The 27,134-nt window shown below is 45.7% G+C and overlaps 2 protein-coding genes across 5 annotated transcripts in view; one reads left to right on the top strand and one right to left on the bottom strand.

The window, feature by feature from the left end:
- The window catches only part of SUMF1 (sulfatase modifying factor 1), a 103,878-nt gene that overhangs the window by 4,893 nt on the left and 71,851 nt on the right, over window positions 1–27,134 (bottom strand). The window contains exon 9 of one of the 3 annotated variants that reach the window (XM_033132305.1): window positions 5,050–5,560. The exons of 1 other annotated variant lie outside the window; for it this stretch is intronic. In XM_033132305.1, coding sequence (XP_032988196.1) covers window positions 5,528–5,560 — 33 coding nt within the window. In that variant the 3' untranslated portion in view covers window positions 5,050–5,527. Of the gene's footprint in view, window positions 1–5,049; window positions 5,561–25,512; window positions 26,571–27,134 lie in introns of those variants that run through there. One more of the 3 variants, XM_033132303.1, reaches the window with a different exon arrangement.
- Window positions 1,222–12,082, top strand: LOC117036888 (histone-lysine N-methyltransferase SETMAR). Of its 2 annotated transcripts, XM_033132306.1 has the most exons (3): window positions 1,222–1,725; window positions 2,207–2,450; window positions 10,772–12,082. In XM_033132306.1, the coding sequence occupies exons 2-3, from the start codon at window positions 2,334–2,336 to the stop codon at window positions 11,573–11,575; spliced, it is 921 nt and encodes a 306-aa protein (XP_032988197.1). In that variant the 5' UTR covers window positions 1,222–1,725; window positions 2,207–2,333; the 3' UTR covers window positions 11,576–12,082. The 2 variants fall into 2 exon arrangements, with proteins under 2 accessions (XP_032988197.1, XP_032988198.1); XM_033132307.1 differs by having other exon boundaries at window positions 1,222–2,450.

Genomic DNA, 27,134 nt, shown 5'->3' on the forward strand with positions numbered 1-27,134 from the left:
TGGTTTTCAGAACAATTTCGAGGATCCGGGCTCCTGGTCAGTGAAGAACACTGTCCAGAGAAAATAAGATCGGTTCTTAGGCCTGGAAAAGATGAAAAACTGACTGCCTGAAATTCTAAAGACTGGTACATCGGCCTGCAAACATCCTCTCATTATTTTAACCTCAAACTATATAAATACTTTTGGATCCTTGCCAGCAAGATAAAAACAAATTAAACTGAAGGGCTGACATGAACTGAAAACTTTATTCTGGAAGCACCATCACTAACAGCTTCAGAAAATAAAATGAAATTGAATGGATTGTTCAAAACATTTTTCCAAAGGGCAGACAATACTACCAAGAAAGACTCAAAAAATAAAAACAGCATAATAATTCACAAGCACAGGTTCTCCTCACTGCTCCTATAGTCTTTCTTCTTCCACTCTCATAGATCTTATTAATTTCTGGGTGGATATAGTTATTTGTTTGCTGGACTGGAAGCTCCCCTCGGGTTCCACGTCCTCATCATGGGTACCTTCCCCAAACTGGTTAACAGCACTGTGCATGTAATCAATGTTCAAAAGCTTGTCTTAAAATGCAAGAACAGTATGTTCTTTTGCTATTTACAAAATTCCTTGTTTATGATTTTTGAAAAGTGAAATAAACCTGGTCTCCAGCCAATCTGACATGACTCTTTCTTATACACACCTTTCTCTTTATTCCTTTACTCCAGCTGTTCCTTTGGAGCGCCCTTTCCTAATCTTTCTAAATCCTATCCACTCATCAAGGCCTATGGCAAATAGCCCTTTTCCCATGAAGCTTTCCCTGATTTCCCCAACTAGAGTAATCTTTCCCTCTGTTGAAGTTCCACAGTACTTTCCCTAACCTTCCCTTACATCCTTTAATTACACTACAGCCAATTGCATTACACAAACGACTAATTCTTAGGAGCAAGTGTGCAGCCATATCTCATGGGGTTAAAAACAGAGCCCAAAGAAATAGGTAGGGTCTGGATCTTCAAGGACCCCATAACCAGGATGTAGAAGGTGGACTCTGAGATAAACATGGAGCAAATCCAGGATTTTAAACAGTGGGATATAATAATTGGATGTGCATCCTCAAAAGATCGCTGCAGAAGCAGCCGTAAGGGTATTTGGGGACTGTCAGGCTTGAACAAAACCTACTTCAATAGTTCAGGCAAAAAAAAAAAACGAAAAAAAAACACAAGAGCCTGAGACTAAGTGAGAAGAAAGGGAAAACGTGATGCAAGTAGAATCAACAAGATTTGGCGGGGAAGTTCTCGGTTCTGGAGGTCTGAGCGGAGGGATGCGAGGAAACGCTTTGCTGACTCCGCAGCTCCTCGCCAAATCACTGTCTCAGTTTATTCTGAAGGAGAAAAGGAAGATTTGCAGAACCAGTCAACTCGGGTCGTTCGGAGCTTGAGGTGCTTATGAGGCAGGAAGCAGTACCGTCCAAAACGGTTGGTTACCGAGTCCGGGCGGCAGGCTGGGCACCGAACACTGTGGCCCCGCACGCGGAGCTGTGGTCACCGAGGAAGCCCGGAGGGGGGAGGACAGGCCTGGGGCGGACACCTGAGTGACACGCCGCGCACTGCAGGGAAACTGAGGCAGAAGGAAGCAAGGGCGCTCTGCACACTCTGGAACGGAGGGGCACCCAGGGCACGGCCGGCACCAGCTGCGAGGAGAGAAGCTTCCAGAAGGAACAGGACTAGGGGCAGAACTTCGGTAAGTCAGACAGTATTCCACTGGATTCAGCAATCTCGGGGACGCAGAAACGTTTGGCGGGAGGGGTTTTTAGGGCGGTGAGGGGCCCCTAGGGAAGACAGCTGTCAGGGAGGGGGCGCCCCACAGGCCATTCTGACGCCCGAGAGCGAACCCTGCCGCGCGTCATCCAACCTCCTCGAGGTCCAGATCTTCAGAAGCGCGGGTGCATTTCCCCATCAGGCGAGCGCCCCCCTCACCCCCACCCCCAGCTTCTAAGCCCTCAGAAACCTGGACGAATGACCTCGCCTCTGAAGCCCTCCCTGAGGCTCACAGGAAAAATTCAATCACTTGATCCTGTGTTTCCAAAGCTTTGTCCATACCTTACAAGGTTTTGCATTGTTTGTTGTGCATTTGGCTCAAAACAAGGGGCGAGCCCGACCAAAAAGTTAAGGAAGGCTTGAGGGTCCAGGGAGGAGACGCGCTCACAGGCCACTTGTGACAGGAAAGGAAAAAACTGCATCTCCCATGAGGCAGTGGGGCCAAGGGACCACGACTCCCAGCAACCTCTGCGAGGCTCAACCTCGTCTAGGCGGCAGGCGCTTCGTGACCGGACGAAGTAGCTTTGCGGGATGGCAGCTTCTGAAGAGGACCCTGAAGCCCCCACGGAGGAGCTGGATGTCGCCTGCGGCCTGGAGAATTTGCCTGTCAGCGTGTGGCCCCCGGGCGCGGGGCCAGAGCCCTTCCAGGTACGGGGCGGGGCGCGGACTCCGAGAGAGTGGTGCGCGTGGTCCCTCGCCCTCCAGTGTGGGGCGGGGCTTGAAGGCCACGAGCGCTGCGCGCGCAGCCACTGAGGTAGGGGGCGGGGCTAAATGGCCGCGAGAGCTCTGCGCGCCCCTCTCCCACGTGGTCGTACTTCTGCGGGTGACTTACATTGCAGGTGGTCTCCAAACTTCTCCACCTTTTTTCTTACCCCGTGGCACAGCTATTTGCGGGCGGGAATAGCTCTTAAAAGCACAGATTTGGGTCTTTTTCTATTAACCCTCCATAACGACCTTAACAAGAGTATTCCTCTTTTCTGCCCATAGTCTGGCAGTTCCCTGAAAGGCAAAACTAAAAGTTTGGTGAGGTCCTTTGGAAAAAGTCCTGAGAACCTGGCTTTTTGCCCTTGTTCTGTCCCCAGAACTCACTGGGAGGTACGGGGCAAATCATATACCTCTCTGGTCTCAGGTGTCTCATATGTAAGGTAAGGTATGGGGCTTATTAAGGGATCTCAGCCAAGTGTCAAGGTTAAAAACTTGGCCCTTAGAGTCGGACTTAGCTGTGTCTCCCTCATGCTGTGAGATCTTGGGCAAATACAAACCGGCCTCAGCTAAGCCTTAGAGTCCTCCCGTGTACAATTATAGTAATAGTACCGCTCTGCCGGGTTGCTTTGAGAATTACAAGTAAATACAGTTCCTGGCTTGCTGAAAGAACTCAATAAACATTCACTACTATTACTACCTCAAAGCCCTTTCTTCTCTACCTTTCTCACTCCTCTGACTTGACCCGCATGCTCCCTAAGGAATAATGACCAGAAAAAGGAAAAAAAACAATGTTGGAGTGGAAAGAGCACTGGACTTGCAGGTAGGGGAGACAGGTTGAAGTCTTAGCCTCTTAGCTATTTCTCAGAGCCTGAGTTTCTTCATCCGCAAAATGAAAATAATTAAAACTTTACAGCCCTTGTCACGTCCATTGCAATCGAACCCTGTCTGTCCGTCCTGCTTCCTACGGTTGTTTGAAGATCAAATAAGACAGTAGACTCAATAGCAGTTTTGAAAGAGTAGAGCAGGATGTTGAGTCGGAAATGGTTATTTTTCCTCAAACTACCCTAGACAGTTTATGGTTAATGACACAGTTGGCATATTAAACACCGATTCCTAAAAGCTTATTCAAAGCCAAATACTGCTGAATATCTGGTCAAAAACACTGATACGTGTTTCTTTATTCAGCAAATAATTGAGTGCCTATAATGTGCCAAGGCACCATGTTAAGCTGGGCATATAACATAAAATGGTGACCACCCACAATTCCTGCCCTTGACCTTACAAGGGCAGATAGAAAGCACTTGATTGCTATAAAAAAAAAAGGGGGGGGGTGAGTAAGCCTTGTGACTGATCCTTACACCCACAATTGATGGGCATAAATGAAAATCAGGATACAGACTCCATCTCACAGTGCTCTAGCTGCCTGGCTGTATGCACAGCTCTGGGCAGAGTTAAGAGTTAAAGAAAGAAGACAAGATCCCTTCCTTGGGGAGTTTATAGTCTTACCAAGAAGATAAAAGTTGCTTGAAACATTTAAATGACAAGCCTGACAGTGCCTTCAACTAATTTGCTTCCATATATTAATGGAGCACAAAAAGCAGTCTTATAAAGTCAAAAAACAGCTCGCTTGCCCCAAAACGTGCCTTCACAGGCATATGCACACATAAGAATTAAGGCATGAAAAATTCAAGTGAAAAATACCTTTGTGTCTAGTTAGCTTTGGGGTACTCTGTGAAAAGGCAAGAACACTCAGATGTCCGGATTGAAAGCAAGCATATCATAATGCCACTGGTGTTGAAACCTAAGTAGAAAAAAACGCACTGATTTTCTTGAACTAAGAGTGAGATCTAGCCATTTTTCAGGTTTCTGAAACCAGCTTCAAACATCCTTTTTAAGATCTCAACTTGGCCTTGAAAAGAATTATCTGGCTCACAGTCTCCTAATAGCTGCTTGGAGCAAAAGCAAACTCATGGGGCTAGAGGCCAAGTACGAAGATTCTTGTAGCTGGTGTTTCAAAACAACCAAAAAAGGAATGAAGATTTTCACAGCACTTCCTTAAAATTCAGAATCAAGGCCTGGGTTTTAAGCCCAGAATATTGTGAGGTATCATACATACTTTAGTTTCTGGGGCTTCTACAGAATGTAATTCAGAAAAGTCAGACTCCCATCAAAATTTATCAAGAACTGCAATCAAGCAATCAAAAACTATTTCCTGAGTCACCTGCTCTGAGTTCAATGGATAGGAACCTGACCCCCTCGCCCTGCCACACCCCAAAGCGCATGACCACGCCTGTCCTTGAGACATGTAGTTGTTGAAAAGACAAGACCCACACACTTAGTACAACTAGAGAGCCCCCAGTCTATGCCATTACATCCCACAGTTCATGCCATTACATGCAGATCTAGTTCAGAGAAGAGAGATTGTGTATGACAATAGCAAGGAGGTGTATTTGCTCTTTAGCATGCTGCCCCCCACCCCCATTTTGGCTTCTCGGGTGACCGTGGTTTATGAAAAAATTTTCTCTAAGGTTTCTGTCAAAAAACTTGGAATCTCTACCCATTTTTTCAAGGCTCTGGTTTCTGGTGCATCCTTTGCACTGAGCATTTTCCATTCATTCTCAACTCTTGCATGGTCAATTTTGCACTTCACTACATTACCAGGAAAATGTAAAGCTTATGTTCGCACAATACAAAAAAAGAAATGATAAAAATCCCATCGTCCTTACCTCTTTTGTGTTTTTCTGAGTGGTTCTTCCTAAGTCCCAGCAAGTGCATGTAACAGTCAGTAAAACAGTATTTGTGAATGAACGAAAGAAGTCTGCTGGGGCAGCTCTTGGTTTTTCCCCCATCAAGTAATGAAGAACGGGAGGAGAACATGGTTTCCTACACATAATTTTGGTTTGAATATGTTTGAACCTGAGAAGTTTAACTGCAAAACCTGGGGGTTTTTTTTAACACCCGATTAGATAACCTGCATAGTTCATATCAAACACATACGTCCCAGCCACTAGAGTAAGCTTTCACATGGACTCATTTTTTTCCTTCACGGCAACCTGTGAGAAAGAAAGGAAATATTTAGAGAGATTAAGTGATATGCCAGAAATATATGATGTCTTACATATAAAATCTAGAAATAATATCTAGAAGAATGTAATGAAGCTTCTATTTGAGAATCATAAAGTGCCTGGCACTGACTAGTGTTATGTTATTTAAATTTCATGAGAACTTATCCAGATGTAGATATTGTTCCTATTTTACAGTTGTTAACCCAAAGCTTAGCCAGTCACTTGCCCTAAGTCACATGCTAGTAAGAGCCTGCTTCTGTATGTGTGTCCTGCAGGACATTCCGTGCTCTGCATTCACACGGTCTCCACTGCTGGCCCAGGTCTCCGGGCCACATCACAGTTTCCCTGTCTGGCCGCCTCACACCACTCTAGTCTCACCTCCCAATTCGAGACCTCACTGCTTATTTGCCATTTATGTCTTTCTCTAAATTGTCCAGTCATTTCCTGGAACCATTCTCAGCTTCCAGCCTTTGTAGATTAATCAACACTCATTTGTTTGCAAGAAACACAAATACGTACAATACAAACTAACTCGGGCAAAAAAGGGAAGGAATTTTCTCACTTAACAGCCAAGTTCAAGAGTGGTAAGCGGGCATATCTGGACCCAAGGACCCCAGCAGTGTCATCTGAATTTCTTGCTACCACCTTCCTTCTTTGCACCCCTTCTCCCCTTTCCTGTGGTTGGCTACACACGTCTTATGTGTGTGGCAGAACTGGGCATGCCAGGTGAGCACGCTACAGTTGCGTGACCCCAGTGGAAAAAGAGTGCGTCTTCCCTAATGGTTTCAGCAGCAGTCTCAGAATTGTATTTCATTGACCTGCCTGAGGTCCTGTGCCCGTCTGTGAACCAAACACTGTTGAAAACATGAGTAATGCTCCAATTAGCCGGGTTTAGGTCCCTGCCCAATCTGGACCCCCATCCAAACCACTGAGACAAGAAGTGTTCCCCTGGGAGGAGTTGGGGTGCTATTATCAGAAGAACAGGAAAGGATGCTGGATAAATAAAAACATATCTTCTATGGTCGCATCCCGCAATCTTCGCTCTCTCCTTGGCTTAGCAGAAGCACAGAAACCCTTGGGGTACCACCCTTTTGGATCAGTTTGGCCCTGGGCTTCATACCAGGAAATAGGGTACAGACTATGGAAAGAGTGTTACAAGTGGGAAGTATTTAAGCTCCTATCAGATGACTCCCAATTTGTAACACATTTAACGTTAGTTTTCAGATATTCAAAATTGGACAGTTCACATGGCATATAAATATTTGAGTAGAACAGGTCAATGACATCAGATTATTTCTGAAAAGAATAAATAACTTCAATATATAGTTCGATACCTGAAAGGATGGATAGTTATATAATCATGTTAAATTAGACCACAGTTTTCAAGGGTATACTTTAGAATAGCCATTTTTCTAAGTCAGGTAAATGCCTTTCTGGAATGGTATTTTACCAGCCTTTTTGGAGGAGAAACTGGAAACATGGAGATAATATGATTTGTGATGGTTATTGGTGTCAGGGTCAATGATTACGTGCATCGGGGAAAAAAATACTCTCTTTAAAGGGGAAGTTTATCCAGAAGTTTCTGTTATCCTTTGGAAGATGTCTGCAGTTCATTTGTAATAAGTTACGATTTGTAATCTGCGTCTCTAAAGATCTTAGATTGTGCATCCAGTTTAAATTGCGTAATTTTTTTTAAAAAATGTGATTTGGAGAATCACTACAGTCTCCAAAATCTTTTTAAATCTATAAGTAAAACTAAGCAAAAGTATTTTCGAAGCCTGTCCACATGCAAATAAGTTCAGCAAGGAATAATACGCTCTCCTGGTTAGACAGCTGCAGTAAGTCAGGCTTGATTTTAAAAGGAGTGCTTTACTTCAGAGTTTAGTGATTTATATAATACATTAGCACTATGTGTGCCTTTAAGAACAAATCATTTTAAAAGAATTGTTCATTAAAAGTTTAAGAGAGAGAGACAAATCTTCATTTTACAAGTACTTCTGAAAATGTCTACTAACCACTTACATTTCTATGTTGACTCTTTTAAAAGCCGGAAGTAGATTCTGTGTCCACCAGCAGTCACTGAATTTGACTGATGGGGCCTCTTTTTCTAACCCGTCCGTTATCCCTTTAGGGATCTCTGCTAAGCTAAAGCTGTAAGAAATGACACAGCCCAGAGAAGCGAGTTGCGTGCCCACCCCCAGTCACATTTTGAGCAGAGTGTAGGCCTGCTCTGCAGGCGCACCCCGCATCCCCATCTCTCAGAAGACGTCACTCCTTCCCACCAGCTCGGCATTTTTTCAAGTGCAGGGTTTTGTGTCTAATTGTGTAGTTCCACGGAGGCCCTTATGCTGTTCAATATCTTTTGTAAAGTTGGCCTGGAGACACGATATTAATGGAGGGTTAACTGAAAGATACAGCAGTTCCCCCCTTATCCTTGGAGGGTATATTCAGAGACCCCTGATGGATGCCTAAAACCACAGATATTACCAAGGCCTAAATATACTGTTTTTTCCTATACATATATACACATCTATGATAAAGTTTAATTTATAAATTAGGCACAGTAAGAGATGAACAACAACAAGAAAATACAACAGTTAAAATAATGTACTGTAATGCAAGTTATGTGAATGTGGTGTCACCCCCCACAAAAATATCTGATAACCACTCTGATAATGGAGAAGGCTACTAAGTGACTAACAGGTAAACAGCGGGAACACACTAGACAAAGGGATGATTCACAGCCCAGGTGGGACAGAGTGGGATGGCGCGAGATTTCATCACTCCTCAGAAAGGCATGCAACTTGAAACTTACGAAATGTTTATTTCTCGAATTTTCCATTTAAGATTTTCAGACTATGGCTGACCCCAGGTAACTGAAACTGTAGAAAGCAAAACTCCAGAGGGGGAGGGAGGCAACACTAGGAGGTTCGAACATTCCTCTAGATACTCAAATCCATCCCTGAATGACAGGCAGCGCAGCTGGTCCCTTGCAGGACTGCTCTTCCGACTGCGGTGGCAGCATGCCCACAGGTCAGAGTGAAAAACAGCCATGAAACTCTTCCTGGAAAAGAATGGTTTAGATGGACACTTTGGTTAAAGTCCTCTCCAGTCTCCATACAGGAAACAGTCAGTGCTGCTTCTGAGCAGGGAGGTTGCTCCTTATGGACAGTGTAAGCCACATGTCTAATCACATGTCCCTCTTGGAAACGGCTGCTCTCAGGCCGACAGGTGTCCAGCCTCCTCCTGCTGCACACTGTGTGTCTCAGCTTGCTCGACTAGCTTGCTCTTGTTTCAGCAAGAAACAAAGAAGTGAGCTTCGCCTCACTTTTCTTACCTATTGTTCATTTATCTACTTCTTCGTAGGCCTTATTAAACCCTTTTTGGAACTGAGCAGGTATGATATTATGATATATAATAAGAAAATATTTGGTCTTTGTCCTCGTTTCTGGCACAGAGCTCCTGAAACTCTCATAATTTCCTAAGTCTGATGAGAACCATAAAGGTGACTTTTGTTGTGCACCTAAGTGTGGGGACTGGTTGCCAGTAGAGGCAACATGTGATTGGAGAGTTGGAACTTTCAGTCCCCTGCACACACATGAACTCCGCCCCCCAAACTCCAGGGACGGAGAGGCGCTAGAGGTTGAATCAGTCACCAGTGGCCAATGCTTTAATCAATCCTGACTGTGTAATGGAACCTCCACACAAACCCAAGAGAACGGGGTTTGGAGAGCTTCCAGGTTGGTGAACACGTGGAGGTGCTGGGAGACCCACGCACCTGGGGACCTGGGGAGGGCATCGCTTCCATCTGGCTGTTCCTGAGTTACATCCTTTCATGATAAATCGGTGATCTAGTGAGTAAAACGTTTCTCTGAGTTCTGTGCGCCACTCTAGCCAATTAACTGAAGCCAAGGAGGGGATCTTGGGATCCTCTGACGTCTAGCCAGTCTGTCAGAAGCACAGGTGACAACCTAGACTTTCAACTGGCTCCTAAAGTGAGGGGTTGGCAGTCGTACAGGACTGAACCCTTAAACTGTGGAGTATGATGTCACCTGGTAGAGTGTCAGAATTGAGTTGAATTGTAGGACACCCAGCATCGCTTGTTAGACAGGTGGGGAAACCTCCCTCTCCCCGCCCCCAGTGAAACTGGGTCCAAGAACACTAACAGTGGTTATAAATACATGATTTAGGTTCCACATAAGCAAGAATTATTCTATTCATAAAGGAATATGCTGGGCTCATGAGAGATACTTAATCTGTAGGGTTTGAAAATATGCTTCTTTATGCCAGTGAGGAAATAGCCAGAGATCCAGGCTTCACACAGAGGTTTTAGATGTAGGACTTTCTTCTTTTCCTGTAACATTTTATAAATGTAAAATTTTGAGAAACTTTTTCATATTATCCCTTTCTCATTAAGAATGGAATTTCTTTACTTGCATACATCTACAATAAATTTAAATATCTGTTAATATCTATGTAACAAATATGATTTTTAGAATTCCATCTGCAATTTCTTAGCCAAATGCCTGTTTTTAACATTGTGAAGATTCAAATAGAACTATAAATAATGTCATTTTAAAACAGAATATTTAAGAATTTAGATAATCTTCAAATTAAAAACAAATTATTTCAAAAAAAATCCATGGAAGACTCTCTCCCAAAGGCCATTTTTCATTGATTTATCATTTATGAGTTTCTTAAAGGATCTGAAGTGACTCACAATAAATAATACATAAATGCATTTGTATTATCAGATAAATGTAAAAAGATCAAAAGCCAAGGGCAAAACACTTAACAGCATTCAAAAACTAAATTCAGCACTGATTTTCCTGACATCCAAAGCTAAAAGGGAAACAAAAGGGATCACAAAGCTTTAAATTTCTGACAGGAGGAGGAAAAACAACATATGTATATGTGTATATATATATATATATATATATATATATATATATATATATATATATCCGATTGTTATATAACAATCCGATTGTTGTCCCTATACCTAAAATGAAACCACAGAATTTTAAATCTTAAAATTAATCCGTATTTTTTTAATTAGATGTCTTCAGACTATTTTTATTGTTTTGTCTTATTTTTATATACTCGTATGTTGAAATAACAAGTATCTCTGCCAAAAGCTGCAGGACATCTCTGAACCACGTGCCAAGCCACGCTGACTTACCGCACTGTTTTCCGCAGTACACTCCGAACCACGTGGCTGGGCCCGGAGCGGACGCGGACCCGGCTCAGATCACCTTTCCCGGATGCACCTGTCGCAGCGCCCCCTGCCGCCCGGGTACTTGCTCCTGTCTGCGGCGTGAGGACAACTATGACGAACGCTCACGCCTCAGACACGTAGCATCAGACGCGCAGTGCGCCCCGCCAGTGTTCGAATGCAACGTGTTGTGCCAGTGCCCTGACCGCTGCAGGAACAGGGTGGTCCAGCGGGGCCTGCAGTTCCGGCTCCAGGTGTTCAAGACGGAACAGAAGGGCTGGGGCCTGCGGACCTTGGAGTGTATCCCAAAAGGACGGTTCGTCTGCGAATATGCTGGCGAGGTCTTGGGAGGCTCTGAAGTCCGGAGAAGAGTTCAGTCACAAACGATCCACGATTCCAATTACATCATAGCCGTAAGGGAACATGTGTGGAACGGGCGAGTCATAGAAACGTTTGTGGACCCTACGCGTATAGGCAACGTCGGAAGGTTCCTGAACCATTCTTGTGAGCCCAACCTGCTGATGATTCCTGTCCGAACTGACTCCACGGTACCGACGTTGGCCCTTTTTGCAGCCAGAGACATCTTGCCAGAAGAAGAACTCTCTTATGACTATTCAGGAAGGTTCCTTAATCGAATGGACCGTGAAAACCAAGCAAGGCTAGATGACGGGACACCAAGGAAACCTTGTTATTGTGGTGCCCAGTCGTGTGCTGCGTTCCTGCCTTATGACGGTTCTCTGTACTGCCCCCCAGAAAAGCCAGGCGTCAGTGAGGAAGGGAAAGTGTAGAAGGAACACGCCTGGCCTTTCTAGGTAGGAGAGTGAGAAGGCAGCAAGCGCGTAGCTCGGCCCTTTCTGGGTTCCCCTCGAGGGAAGTCTCTGCTCCGGGTGAGTTGCCTGCCCCCCACCATAGGGGCCAGTGGTCTTCTTAGCTCTGCCTCTGCCTCTGCCTGGCTGGGAAGTTTAACCCAGGAATGTGGCAGAGAGCACAGGTTGTCCAGAGGTATCCTTTCTCCACTCCTATAATGGAATTCCCAGTTTTTAGCTGGGTACATGGCTGTCCAGCTGAAAACTGGGCACTTTTCCTAGTTAGATGGGGCTGACCACATTCTCGCTAATGAGATATAAGCAAAAATGGTGTGTCCTTAAATGGAGACATCCTGCCCTTACCCCCTACTTCTTCCTGTCGGCTGGAATGTATACACGATGGCTGGAGCTGGAGCATCCACTCTAGACCCCAAGATGCCCTTGGAAAAGGAAAGCACAGGCAGCAAATCAACAAACTGACAGGAGTCTCAGAACACTGTACAACACCTCTGGACTTTTAGGTGAGAAATAGTCTCTCCTTCATTTATGCCACTGTAATTGTCAGTTTTCTAGCACTGGCATCAAACCTTTTCATAATGACTTCAAGGGAACCCTGACGGCTGCACAGCCAAGCCCTGCTTTCCAGTTTTATCAGTAATAAAGCTGATAGTTTGGTTTCTGTCTGTCTGACACCTGCATCTTATTTCTCATTTGTTTCTAAACATGAATCAAGGAAAAGGGCATGGATTGATTATCACCTGCTAAAACCCTCATTACCAGCAACAGTGAAAAATATAACCAGGACAGTGACTTCCAGTTATATAACCAGAAGTCCTAAAAAAAAAACAAATTGTAAAATTTTCACTGTGCACTTGGCTGTACCTCAGAGCTTGTGAAGTTAGGCTTCAAAACTTCAAACAGCCTCGTTTCTTCATGTACCGTGTTTCCCCGAACATAAGACCTAGCCGGACCATGAGCTCTAATGCGTCCTTTGGAGCAAAAATTATAAGACCTGGTCTTATTTTACTATAAGTCCGGGTCTTATATAATATAACAGAATATATTTATAATATTAGGTCTTATATTAATTTTTGCTCCAAAAGACGCATTAGAGCTCATGGTCCAGCTAGGTCTTATGTTCGGGGAAACACGGTATTTAAAACATGTAAATAAACCTGTCAACACCACTAAAGGGAATGGCAATTTTACGAGTATAATTCCAGTGAAATTTCTGGAGGGGCAAACATCTCAAACTCCCTTTTGCAAGCAAGAATGTTGCAAAAACAAGTTACTTACAGAGGTTTATTAGACATTTTGAAAGCTAAAGTAATTATTTGGGCCCTATACTGTAGTATTATTTAATCAATTAACATCTTCACTAGTACATTGAAACCCTACCACCAGGAGGCCCTGTACTTTCAAAGTTATCACATATCATCAGTACCCAAATGATACAGAACACTCCACCCAGGCTGATACAACAAGCATGGCTGTACACGTTAAATGAGTAAAATGTACGGCATGTGAATTATCTCTCAATAAAGTTGTTAAATAATAAGTATTTAGAGTTTGCTTGTTTATATAACATTATCAGGAAAGGTTCCATGTGACTAGGAGATACTAAAGTGGTCACAAAGTGTCCCAAACAAAGAATGAGTAAAGTCTTAAACAGAACACATTTTTCTTCCAAACTAAACGTTTCTCCCTACCTACCTTCCTCTGGAACTTCGACTTCCCCAAAGCGCTAAGGCAGGCTTGTAGCCCTCATTGAAAATGGCCTTTCTCCTCTTCACAATCTCTTCTAATAACCGAGCTACTTCAGAAGCACAAAGGAAATGCTCAGAGGGAAATGACGGGCTCACTGATTCCGCAGGTCCCCTCCCCGCCCCCTTCGGCCTTTACTGAACGTCACGGTCTGTGAATGAGACACAGGACAATCTCCGGGTCGGAGGCCTGGCCCTGGGCAGTCTGTCCATCATGGTGCCTCTGACAGAGACAGAACTACTGAACAGAGACCCTTGGGAGTTTCTGTCTTCGTGCACAAGTTTATTCTTAAATAGCACATAGACCTGTAAATCAGATTCCTACGGTAAGATTCGAAGACTCTTCACTCCAAGTCTTATGTTTTATTGCCGTGCTGTTAAAGACTGTTGACACTTCTACTTTTGAGAGCAAACATCAAAATGAATATATAGCGTTTCTTCTCTTTTTTTTCCATTATGATACCAAATAAAAAGGTGTAGTTGTTTTTTTTTTAATTTCAAAAAATTAAGGCTACAAGCAAAGTAGACTTGTTGGCACCTGTCATTTGAAATGGTTTAAAGTATAACAAGCATGCATTAGATATTCCTTACTGGGCAGAGATCAAATGGATTCACTTTTTTTAAAATTTCCTTTAAAAAGACTCTATTTCTTTACCGATTGTCATGCAGGGCGGCCTGCTGGGTTCTGTGGGGTCTCTGGTCCCGCTCCCCACACAAGAACGCAGGATATGGCTAGGCCAAAAAGGAACACCCACGGAGCCATAGGTAGGGGAGTCATACCACTATACTCTCACTGGCGGCTGGGTTGGAGACACAGGAACCAGGAGCCACACAATTCTCAACCCTCACTGTGCCGCTTGCAGACTCAGCCACCATCTTCTTGCTAGCTCCCCCTATTTCTGCTAGCCTAGCCACAGCAGTTATATTCATGGCTAATGGCTCACTAGTTACAGCTGACGGCCAACTAGCCACAGCTGATGGCCATTTGATCACAGTCGATGGCCATTTACTACCTGAGCCAGCACCTTTCTATGTGAGGCCGAGAGCCTGGAAACTGCTTTTTGGGGCTCTGTCCCCACACTCCACCCCTACAGGGTCTCACCTCACAATCTATGCGACAAGGGTCTTCCGCGAGGGGCCCTGTGCGAGCAGCCTGGAGATGAATGCTATTTCCTGGACACAGCCAAGCTCTCTGGTCACAGCCAGGGTTTCTCAGGGCACCACCAGTACTTCTGGGCACAGCCAGACTTCCTGGACTTCTTAGGGTACCACTAGTCCCCCCGGGCACAGCCAGGGTTTCTCAGGGCACCACCAGTACTTCTGGGCACAGCCAGACTTCCTGGACTTCTTAGGGTACCACTAGTCCCCCCGGGCACAGCCAGGGTTTCTCAGGGCACCCCCAGTACTTCTGGGCACAGCCAGACTTCCTGGACTTCTTAGGGTACCACTAGTCTACCCGGGCACACGAGGGCCTCTCAGGGCACTGCCACTCTCTCTGGACACAGCCAGACTTCCTGGACTCAGCCAGGGCTCTCAGGGCACTGCCACTCTCTCTGGACACAGCCAGACTTCCTGGACACAGCCAGGGCTCTCAGGGCACTGCCACTCTCTCTGGACACAGCCAGACTTCCTGGACTCAGCCAGGGCTCTCAGGGCACTGCCACTCTCTCTGGGCCTCTCAGGGTACCGTGCTGGAACAACAGCGGCTCACAGTCAAGGTGCTTACATATTCTCGATGGCGGCCGGTTAAGACACAAAAGCAAACATCCGCCAGTTCCACTACATGGTGGTATGTTCCCAAGCAGTCAAGTGGTCCATTAAATTAGGTATGGAAGGCAATTCCCCATAGTCCATAGTCATTCGCCAGGGCTGTCCTGGGGGTGAGGGATGACCTTGACCTCACCCTCAGCTCCCACGGAGGACTCAGCAAGTGTTTCCTCCTGGGACTACAAGTCCTGCATCCAGGCTGCCTCAGCAAGCACTTTCCAGCCCACAGAGCCACAAGGACCTTCGCTTTCTCCTGGTTGGGGGATCGTCCACGTCTTCCCACCCCTCCACGGGGTTCCAGCTCTCAGGCAGCTGCTCCTCCTGGTCTTCCTGCAACTGAGTGTTCATAGGCACAAACTGCTCCACCGTCCTTCGGAGAGCTTTGGCCGACACCGTACCCTGCTCGCTGCGCCATGTGTAGTGCAGGGGATCCTGCCGACTACGCCAAGTGTCGTGCAGGATGGCCTGCAGGGTCTCTGGTCCCGCTCCCCACACAAGAATGCAGGATATGGCTAGGCCAAAAAGGAACACCCACGGAGCCATAGGTAGGGGAGTCACACCACTATACTCTCACTGGCGGCTGGGTTGGAGACACAGGAACCAGGAGCAACACAATTCACAACCCTCACTGTGCCGCTTGCAGACTCAGCCACCATCTTCTTGCTAGCTCCCACTTCTTCCTTTTTTTGCTAGCCTAGCCACAGCAGTTATATTCATGGCTAATGGCTCACTGGTTACAGCTGACGGCCAACTAGCCACAGCTGATGGCCATTTGATCACAGTCGATGGCCATTTACTACCTGAGCCAGCACCTTTCTATGTGAGGCCAAGAGCCTGGAAACTGCTTTTTGGGGCTCTGTCCCCACACCGATACATCTATACTTTTGTGGCTAGACACCTAGGGCACCTGCTACAAAGCAGCAAGGGTGAGAACAAATGCTATTAACTTTTTTAAAAGTAAGAAATTCACTGGACTTCGCCAACTGCAGTTTCAGCACATTCATTTATAAACAGTACCACTCTGAGGGCATGCAAGGCAATAAGCAAGAATGTATCCCTTAGCACCAAGCCGACCTGATTACAAGAGTGTTGCAGACATTATGGACGGGAAAGTTCCAAAGCCTCAAGCTCATAATGCAAAGCCCACAGGGCCCAACACAGAAGCCCAGGCCACGGGTAACCAGGGGCCACACCCCACAGAGAAGCTGCCAGCCGGCTGACTGAGGCCTCAGGCCCAACAGATGTCAAAGCTCGGGGCATTTAGCCAACACCTGCGCTACATGCCAGCTACTGCTCAGGTGTGTCAGTACTTCCATCAGCTTTCTGCCCTCGGCGTTTGAAGGTCCCACAAAGCAAAGGCTACTCCTTAGCTTTATGCGGCTGCTTTCACCGTTGGGTTCACTTCACCCAGGGCCACAGTCACAGAATTTCAGAGTGAACGGGTCCCTAAAGGTTGTGCAATGAGGGGTCGACAACAGGTCTGTCACCGGAGGCACACACATTTGTCTTGCCTTCTTCCCAGCTGGGTTTGTCACTCCAGAAGGGAGTCAAGACATAGAGCCACAGAAGCAGCATCTCCTTCCAGGAACAGGGCCACAGGGCAATGCGCTGGTCGCCCCAGGGCCAACTGTGCTGTCCCGCCTCCAGGCCCGACTGTCCTGACAACCCTCCTCTCCTCCTTTCCCTTCAGGACAGTTCAGTGCATTCAAGCCCTCACTTTACAGAGAATGCAACTCAAGCTCCCAAGGGGCTGGGGTCCCCAGTGCTCAGGGGAAGAGGATGGGGACTTGGAAAAGTATCTAATCCTGTGCCTCACTTTAGCCTTACTCACTCAGTCTTCTGGGGGGAGGGCTGAGGACAGAGCACTTCTGACAATCTCCCCCGAGTATTTCTATCACGACAAACCAGGCAGGGCCCAGGAACCAGCTCTGAGGACATCAGATGGCGAAGGGAGCTGGGGGAGAGGAAGCTGGTGCCAGATAACACGTAAACTTCCTGACCTTCAATGATTTTTTTTAACTTTCAGGGAAAAGTACGTGAGGTCAGAAGCAACCCAAACAAAGCCATACATAGGAAAGGTCAGAATTATTACCTCTAAAAGGGGCTCTAAAAGGGGCAGGTCTCCAAACCACAGGGAGAAAAATAACATGGTCATGACAGGCAGCTAAGAGGTCACTGTGGGCTGTGGGCAGGGGTGGGAGTGGAAACAATTTACTCCCAAAGACTGATTTCGTTACCAGTGAATTACTTTTGCAGACTTGAGTCATTTGCAAGCAAGACTGGGCCCATTAGCATGTCTCAGGGTTGTACTTCAGCCACAGAAGGCTGAGAATGTCCTAGTGCTGAGGCCAGATGACGACCTGAGTTTGATTTCATTCACCTCCGATGACAACTATTCCTGAATCTGGCAGAATTTCCCCTATGCCGAGATACCTTGGTGGTTCTCAGATTTGTTTTACGATGAGAAAAAACAAAACATTGAAAAGCTGCAGATCGTGTGTGAGAATGTAAATGGCACAGCCGTTCTGGAGGGCCGTCAACGTCCACCACAAATTAAGATAACCATACGCTTTGACACAGGAGTTAGGCTCCTGGGAACTTCTGATGCAGAACTGTCTGCACAAACCGACAAAGATGTACCATGTTTCCCCGAAAGTAAGACCTAGCCGGACAATCAGCTCTCATGCAATCAGCTCTCATGCGTCTTTTGGTGCAAATATTAATATAAGACCCGGTCTTATTTTACTATAAGACCACATCTTATATAATATGATATGATATATGATACGGTACAATACGATATAAGACTGGGTCTTATAAGATTGGGTCTTATATTAATGTTTGCTCCAAAAGATGCATTAGAGATGATTGTCCGGCTAGCTCTTATTTTCGGGGAACGGTACGTAGGTACAACTAGGTTTACTGGAACATTGTTTAACAATAAAAACTGAAAATAACCTGGTGGTTACTCCTCTTGATGTTGTCCCATAGGTTCCTCAGGCCACCTTTACTTTCCGAAATTCTTCGTTCTTTTTGCTGCTCAGTTTGGGTGACCTCTACTGACCTGTCTTAGAGATCGCTGCTCCTTTCTTCTGCTTCCTCTACTCTGCTGTTAAAACCTAAGGCATTCTTCAGTTCAGTTACTGTATTCTTCAGCTCTGTGTCTTCTGTTTGATACATTCTTGTATTTTCTACGTCTTTGTTGAAGTTCTCACTGTGTTCAGTTCCTCCTGAGTTCAGTGAGCCTCTTTATGACAATGAACTTTTTATCAGGTAAATTACGCATCTGTTTCATTAAGGTATTTTCCTAAGGTTTTATCCTGTTCTTTCGTTTGAAACATATTCCTCTCTTTCCTCATTTTGCTTGACTCTCTGTTTCTATTAGGTGACACAGTACCTCTCACAGTCTTGTAGGAGTGCCCTTGTGTAGGAACAGCTTCTTGTTCAACTCTGCCCTAGCTCTTGGTTGTCCCTCCATCTTTTGTTATTGTCTACGCAGCCTGATTTATTCTCAATAGGTCCCAGTTGATGATGTGCCAAGCCCTGCCAGTGTCCCAAAGGGAGGGACCTCAGTCAGCCCCTATTTTCAGGCTGATTGAAAGCTAGACCCTCAGGCAACAGCTTTTAAAGTATGCAAATATAGGGGCAGCAGGATGGCTCAGTGGCTCAGTTGGTTAGAGTGTGAGCTCTCAACAACAAGGTTGCCGGTTCAACTCCCATATGGGATGGTGGGCTGTGCCCCTGCAACTAAAGATTGAAAATGGCGACTGGACTTGGAGCTGAGCTGCGCCCTCCACAACTAGATTGAAGGACGACGACTTGGAGCTGATGGGCCCTGGAGAAAACACACTGTTCCCTGATATTCCCCAATATTCCCCAATAAAATTTTTAAAAAATAAAGTATGCAAGTACTGTATATGTATAGTGGTCCCACAGGACTGTGTGTGTATATATATATATATATATATGAATATATATATGTATGTATGTATGTGTGTATATATATACATATACACACAGTCCTGTGGAACCACAATCATAAATCCCACTGGTCTCCAGACCAGGCAATCTAGAGGTGTCTCCTGGACCACAGCTGCAAAACTGAGGGCTCCAGATAAGTGTATAGGCTCCTTGCTGGAAGGTACCAGCAAGCTGCTGTGAGGATAAGGGACAGCCAGCTGTAGTGGGGCCACTGGGGAGTGCTGTGACTTTGAATGCCCAGCGGCTTTAGTAAGATAGCTAATTCAGCTATTGAGAAGGAGTTAGACCTATATAGTACTTTCATGAGGTGTACAAAATATATTAAATGAAGAGTATTTATAGTATGATTCCATTTTGCTTTATACAAACCAAACGTAAATTGTATATATTGTATGTGATTTGTGTGTGTATGTACATATTTATACATAATCTGTATTCAATATATATCAATATACACATGTATAATATGTTTGTAAATGCATAGAAAAGAAGTCTGGGAAGATACAACTAACAGTTGCTGCTAGTTACCTGCTGGCAAAGATTTGGGAGAATACCGGACCTCAAAGAATAAAGGGCTGCTAAGGATGCTTCGCATATATTTTAGAGTTTCTAGCTTTGCCTTATGCATTTTATTGTTCTTACAATTTAAAAAAATGAAGGTTTTTCTAATAACACTTGATGATTATTAATAAGAATTATTAATGAAGGCAGTAGAAACTCAGAAGATAATCAGTGTAAGAATTCCAGAGCCTTTCCTCCCATCTACAGATCACATTCTCCATTTGCATCTTTAAAAAGGTAGAGATCGGAACTGGAAGGTTCTCTAACTCTAGGTATTATTCATACAAAAACAATGTGGCCACTAGAGGGGGAACGTTACACACAAAAGCGTTCTGAGTTGCCACTTCACAGAAAAACCGTTCCCACATGTGGAGCCACAAGGGCTGATGCCAAGAGACCGTCCAGAAGAGCCAGGAGCCCACAGCAGTAACCAATGTGATTCAGCGTCTGGCTGGCCTAATATGTCCCGAAGCAAAGGCTCTCATTAAGAAATATAAAATGACAAATGTGAATATCGTTCCCACACTCGTGCGGTTTATTACCTCCCCACCAAACTGACTATTTACAAATACCCTGGAACAGAAGCAAACGCCGAGCTGGAACTCTCTTTGCAAACAGTGTCAGCTCTGAGCCCAGCAAGCAGCAGGGGAAGGAGTGGACAGTGAGAAGCTGTAGCTGAGTTTCACAAACACCAGGGATTTCATCTTATCAAGGCCTCCTGTGTGCGTTTCCAGAAGGCCATTTAACAAGCGAGGCGCAGGACACTTTTGTGTTTCATTCTTCACACGTGATCTCAGTCATCTTTATCAGCTGTATTCTTTACATAGATTGGAGCCTGGGGCAAGTGGGCCGATAATGCGCCTTTTGATCTTATTTCCTGAGGAAGAATGTTTCCCACAGACCCAGGCTTCTCCCACGTCGCCTCTAAACAAAACTTAAAAATCACTTCTTTATGAATCCATAATCACTTTGTAAAAAGAAGTGGCACATGCTGGGGCTTGGGGGTGGGGAAGGTGTGATGAAAGCACGCTTTTTGAAAAGGTTACCAACCAAGTCTTAACCTTGGACATTTCATTACCACATTGAGAATAATGATTGCACTGACCTTCAAAGTTTGGAATGGACGTCAAGCAGGTCAAAGGTTTACACACAGATCACTTTATACTATTTTAACCCTCCTGCCTGGAGTCTACCTTTTCTAGAAGAATTTCCACTTAATTTTCAAAATGTGAATAGGTTCAGGAACTTGTCCAAAGTCACAATACTAGCAAGTGGCAGGACAAGAACTGAAGCCTAGACAGTCTGGCTCCAGTGTCCACGCTCATAATCACTAAACCATTCCTGTCCCTCATTCTGTGTCTTTCTCCCTTGAGGCCACCTCCCAGGAATCTCCCCTCTTCAGCCTCCCCCCCGCCCGACCCCAAAGGCACAATAAAACTGCAGATTTAACAGTACAGTGGAGAGAACAGAAGTCAGAAGAAGGGTGAGTCCTGGTTCTGCCTCATTCAGCCATGTCACCCGGGCACCTTGCAAACACTCTGAGTCCTAGTTTCCTAAGAATGGAGGTAGGACAATCATGATTCACAGCAAAACGAAGACAAAATCCACCAAGAGAAAGTGAGCTGTTTCATGAAAGCAACACTTTGACATCTGTCACGGGCTTTATCATACAGCCACCATCTGAGGGGGCAGACGTTGGTGACATGCAGGGTCCATGTCACCTCCAGCAGAGGCTGCAACAGTGGGCAACCTTACACTACATATTGTGAAGTCATTTTGGGGGAGTCCTATATCAAAGTCATTCCAACGACAACTGGAGAGATTATAGGGGCACCCTTCCATGTCATTTAAAAGTAAATAAATAAAATTATATTTGGCAAGTGTCTGGAGCAGAGGAAAATTGTGGACTCCAAAAAATCAACCACAAAGGGCCCTTCCTCACAAGCCCCAAACTAAATGCAGGTGACCCTCTTATCAGCGCTACCTGACCAGGCAGCTTATCTCTTTTCCCCTGACAGTCTGCCAGCTGGTTTCACTTTTCCCCTCAGCCTTGATTCAGCGCTTCTCACGTTACCCTGAGGAGGTGCCCAACTGACATGTTGGAAAGAGCAGCTCTGATCCGTCTTCCATTTCCTCAGCAAAGAAAACAAGGAGTTTGTCCAGCATGGCCAGGACCCAGGGGCGGGAGCGCAATGATACCCGACCGTCGATGACTGTGAAACGGAACGGCCGGCCTTCCTGACAACTGCAACCAATTCCAAAGGCCCAACCAGCCTTCTCAAAATGATGACTGGGGTCAGTTACCATTTGGGGGCAGATGAGAATCGGAGCTGACGCTGAAAAATGCCATCCCTCGGTGCTATTCCCCAGAATTTTCCAATCCAAAATAGGGCAAGTTTCAGAAAGGAGCGTTTCTCATTTTACCACCTACCTGAATATTATCTGTAACGGTTTCACTTAATCAAAAAATTAATTAGACTCCTGCTCTAATGGTCCGAACACAAGAGTCAGAGGACGTCGGTTCTGGCAGCTGCCCCAGCTCCTCTCAGCCTCTTGGAGTTTGTCATTTCCATGGGGATTTAAGCATCTGAAACAACAGAGGCCAACTTTCCCTAATAGCACGACGGATTCTGGCAAACCTATGGAAACAGGGCCTGCTCTGGAGTAGTTTCTACTGCAGAGAATAAGTTTAATACATGCAATGAAACCAACAGTCAAGAAACTGACATTTCTGCTCTTCTTTGGTATCAGTCTGTAAACTTAGCAGTAAGTATTTAAGTTAATAAAAATGGGCCGTCAGTGGCACTGCTGAGATTCCCAGTGGCTGTGAGCATTGCTGGTGGAAGGGGTGGGGATGGAGTGGCGGCGCCCAGGTGAGACGGCGCTCAGGTGAGATGGCGCCCAGGTGAGATGGCGCCCAGGTGAGATGGCGCTCAGGTGAGACGGCGCCCAGGTGAGATGGCGCCCAGGTGAGACGGCGCCCAGGTGAGATGGCGCCCAGGTGAGACGGCGCCCAGGTGAGATGGTGCCAAGGTGAGACGGCGTTCAGGTGAGACGGCGCTCAGGTGAGACAGCGCCCAGGTGAGATGGCGCTCTTGGGCCAGCCACTGCCCTTCCTCACACGTGGAGATTCCTACCTGGTACACTACTTACGTGATTAGTCATTTTTCCAACAGAAATATATGGAATTTTTGTGCTTCATGAAATGAGTCGACTTTTCATCATCTAGGTTGAGAGTGGCACCCCACAGGCTGGATCTGGCTGCAGAAGCAATTTATTAGGTCTTCACAGGGTTTGGGATTTTTCCATCTGAATTGGTTGCCAACCCGAAGAGCTCAGAAGCCTTCACACGAACATGTGGGTGTACAACTGCTCTTGGAAAGTGGACGAACGAGCAGTTCTGGGCCCATTTGTGTGGCAGCAGTGGGCGCGAGCAGAGTGGCTGCAACCCCTTCAAAACGGACATCACTCACCCTCAGACTGCGTGAGCCAGGCTCTGTACCACTGGCCCCTCCAAACAGCAGCCGGCAGGTTAACTTCCTAAGAGAAGTAGTGCCGCAGGGAAGGTTAGTGCTTGTTGGAAGGAAGGAAGAAGTGCATGCAAAATATCATTTTATAAAGACAAAAAGAAATCCCGCACTAGCCTCTTGTGTGAACTACCTGAAGTTTCAGAACAGACAACACCATATTTCCACGTTTTTCTATCAAAATACTCCTTTCATTAACTCAGCTGTGGATTTTACCACTGGCAACAATTCTGCGTGTAGCTTGAAAACATGATCTGTTTTCACAAGGTGATTAGCAAGAGGACTAGAATTCTGAGGTTCTAGTGGAAGAGAGGTCCATTGCCTTATTTTCTGTCGACAACAGAATTCTCAGTAAAGACAGTCTGTGGAAAATAGAATTTACCAAAACACTAGTTTGGAGTCACTACTCCATCATACACCAGCCCAAATAAACACTTACTGAACAGCACCTTCCATTTCTTATTTTCCTGAATGGTCAAATGGACAACACTGATGCCTTGTCAAAAAAAAAAAAAAAAATCAGGGAGGGGAGAGGAGGAAGACAAAGAAAAAATGTCTAAATTGATGCAGATCTGTATTCCACTTTGAGCTGTAGGCTGAACCACACAAAATTTGAGGCATCAATGTAATTTGACGTTTTCCAACAAGGAAAAGTGACTCTGGGTCATGGTACCACCACCATCAGACCTTGTTCCCTACCTCTTTCTAATCATGTTTGCAAGGTTTTGTGAAAGAAGGTATGACTTGCTTCCCACTCAGCTCATCATGTACACCCCTGATGATAAATTAAGATTGTCCAGGATTCGGGACCAAGGCAGATTTGAGAACAAACCTCAAATTCCTTCCATGCTTCAGTGAAGCAGGAAATAAAGAGTTAGAAGCACAGATCCAACAAAAGTGCTCCTTGCAAAACAAACAAAAGCTGAGCGTGCAGATAAAGATGCTGCAAAGACACGGCCCACACCCCTTTAAAAAAATGACTGAGGAAGAAGTCTACACATGGATGAGATTTTGACTTTTGATGCAGGTCGTCTCCATCAAAAGCAAACGCCTTCAAGGGGCCCAGCTGAAGGCGGCAAGGCTGTGATCTGGCTACAGACGCCCCTGGAGATTTAACTGAGCGACTGGTTTTATTAGGAGAGCTGTTATTTTGTCAGTGCTCTACTTACAAAGTTCCTTCAGCTTTGAGTGGTCTGCCTCTAGCCCTATGTTTCCCGTACGTCCCCTACTTTTTGCATGCAGTTTTGCAGGAGATGAGGTTCTTCAGGAATGCATAGATGGCATTAAAGCTGAAATATCATACTGTCATCTTGTTGGCCTGTTCATATGTCGATATGCAATGTTATACAGCGTAGTAGTCACAGCTGTCTGTAGTTTGGCGCACTCGTTAGTTGGTCATATAGAAATGTGGTTCTGAAATGAAGGGCTTGTTTTGTTTAAAATGCTTTCTAATATTATGCTGCTGCTAAAAATGCAATTCTAAAGACAAAGCCAAAACACACCAAAAATATTTATGCTGTGTAACATTAATTAACAAGAGAAGAATCCAAAATATACACAGTAAAAATATAACCATGTAAAAAAACATAAGCAGGTGGGAGGTAACAAGTAAAAACAAAAATTCTACTGAGTACTGGTAACTTTAAGGATAAGATACGTACCTTATATTCTACATTAGCTTTTTCAATTAAGCAAATTTTTGCTTGTTTTGCTTGGAATTAATCAATTGGTGAAAGTTCATAGTGAGACATTTCACATCCACCAACTGACATTAATAAATGCCTCAACACCCTGGCAACAGAACTATTTTTCACAACAAATGTTTTGATGTCAGGAGGCTATACATAAACTGGCAATCAAGTGTCAGTTGAACACTTATGAACATTATTTTAGTTACTTTCTGAACAACAAACATAAAGACCAGCCATTTCTTTCAGATGACGGGCTAGAAATGTCTCAGGGGTCTTCCAGGGCTGGGGGTCAGGATGGAGTCCTGATGACAGGGACCTCTGGTGAAAAGCCATCACTCTAAACCAAGGGGCTTTCCTGGCATGTGAAGCAGCTGTCGGATGTCACAGGGTCACCCACCCCCCCACCCAGGCAACACCCTTGATGTTGCCTCCTCTACTCAGGCATGAAGCAGCAAGTTCAGAGTAAGTTCCCTGGAGAACAGCCTTGCTCTTGGGAATAAAAATTGCCACCGACTGCTCACGTGTCAAAGTTATCAAGTCGCTAATGGACACGAAAGTTTTCTAGCAAACAAAACACACACTTATCACAAAGTCATTTCTTTAAAAGAAAACACAATGAGGAAAACACAAAAGGGACCAATGAGCGTGAAGGATGATTTAGCAGGTACCAGTTTATTCGACACAGTGCATGATTCAAAGCGTCCGCTATCCCATGCCAACTCGGTTTCCTACATCCCTGTTACAAAACACTGGATACCCTGCGTGTACTTCATTCAAGGTTCTTGTTCCTTCTCTCCTACATCTGATTGTTCCACGTACCACACATTTCACATCCACCGAAGGCTTAGGGCAGAGAGGGAAATACAGCTTATAACTGCCCCCTGAACCAAAGGCACTTAATAGTAAAAGATAAAGCGCAGCCGAGGCACCCCACAGACACCCCTGTGTGTTCAGAGAGCGGAACGTGAGCGCACCCGTCACTGGCCCACGTGGGATTCATCACAACAATGTAACAGACACTCATGTCCTTGACAAAACAAAGTGCAGTATGAATATAAAGCGTCGTCACCGCCACTCCCATCCTTTTCTGGAAATAACACATCGGAGAACTCTTTACATGATTAGAATCACCCAGGTTCACACATGGAAAAAAATAGCTCAAAAATAATCTGTCATAAATTCTCACTATGAAATCACACTAGAATCTGAGCTAGCCATAGAATTTGTGAGGTGCAGAGAGCCTCCGCGGTCCTGGATAGAGGGGGTCCGTGGGAGACCCTGAGGTGTCACCCCGGGGGCAGAGCTGGGGGAGAACGCAGGCCTCCTGAAGCCCAGCTCCGGGTCCCCCCACCCAGTGCTCTTGGAAAAGGCTCTGCAAAGTGAAACATGGCGATGAGCTCGGGAAAGGCACCCCCGAGAAAGCGCGAACGCACGTGGGCGACCTGGTCTCCCCAGGGGGTTCCTCTGGCCACTGGGCGGGTACGAACCCACCTTGGGGCGGGGACTCCGTGGCCTCGCCGTCCCGAGGGAAGCCCAGCGCGCGTCACACGCGCCCTCCTCTGCTCCTTCTGGGCGCTTAGCCGGTGCTGGGCGGGCGGTCGGCGGCGCAGCGGAAGCCCAGGTTGGAGGCGGAGCTGTCGGGCGTGTTCTGGCTGCGGGCGGCGCAGCGATACCTGTAGCAGTAGGACTGTGCAGAGAGGGGAGGAGGTGAGCGCTCCGCGTGCTGCCGGGCGCCCCGACACAGCCCCCTCCCAAACCCGCTCCTGACGGCACCCGTGTCTTCAAGGGGCAGGCGGCACAACACAGAGGTGTGTCAGCACGGCTTCGCACGGTAAGAAATTACCAAGCCACGGTCACACAACTTACGACACATCCATGTTACTTACACTAGTAAGCAGCCATTAAAAATCATGTTTTTATGTAATACTTAAAGACACGGAATATTCTCATGATACAACGTTAAATAAAAAAGTCAGAATACAAAACTAGATGAGGTACATAATTACATGTGCTGAAGAAAAAAGACTGGAAGATTCGAAATGGCACCCCGATACAAACAGTAGTGACCCTCGGGCAGTCGAGTTTCAAATTTCCAACACAGAGTCTATGATGAACGAGCTCAAAAAATGTCTGGAGGTTTTGTTAGAAATAGATTCAAGGGTCTTGGAGTTGGCAAACTGGGAACACAGCTAGGCAACGCCCCAGAAGTGTTCCAAAGAAGAAAAAGAAACTCAAGGGCTTGGAGTCAAAA

Source organism: Rhinolophus ferrumequinum, chromosome 17 (assembly GCF_004115265.2).
Source record: "Rhinolophus ferrumequinum isolate MPI-CBG mRhiFer1 chromosome 17, mRhiFer1_v1.p, whole genome shotgun sequence".
NCBI lineage: Eukaryota > Metazoa > Chordata > Mammalia > Chiroptera > Rhinolophidae > Rhinolophus > Rhinolophus ferrumequinum.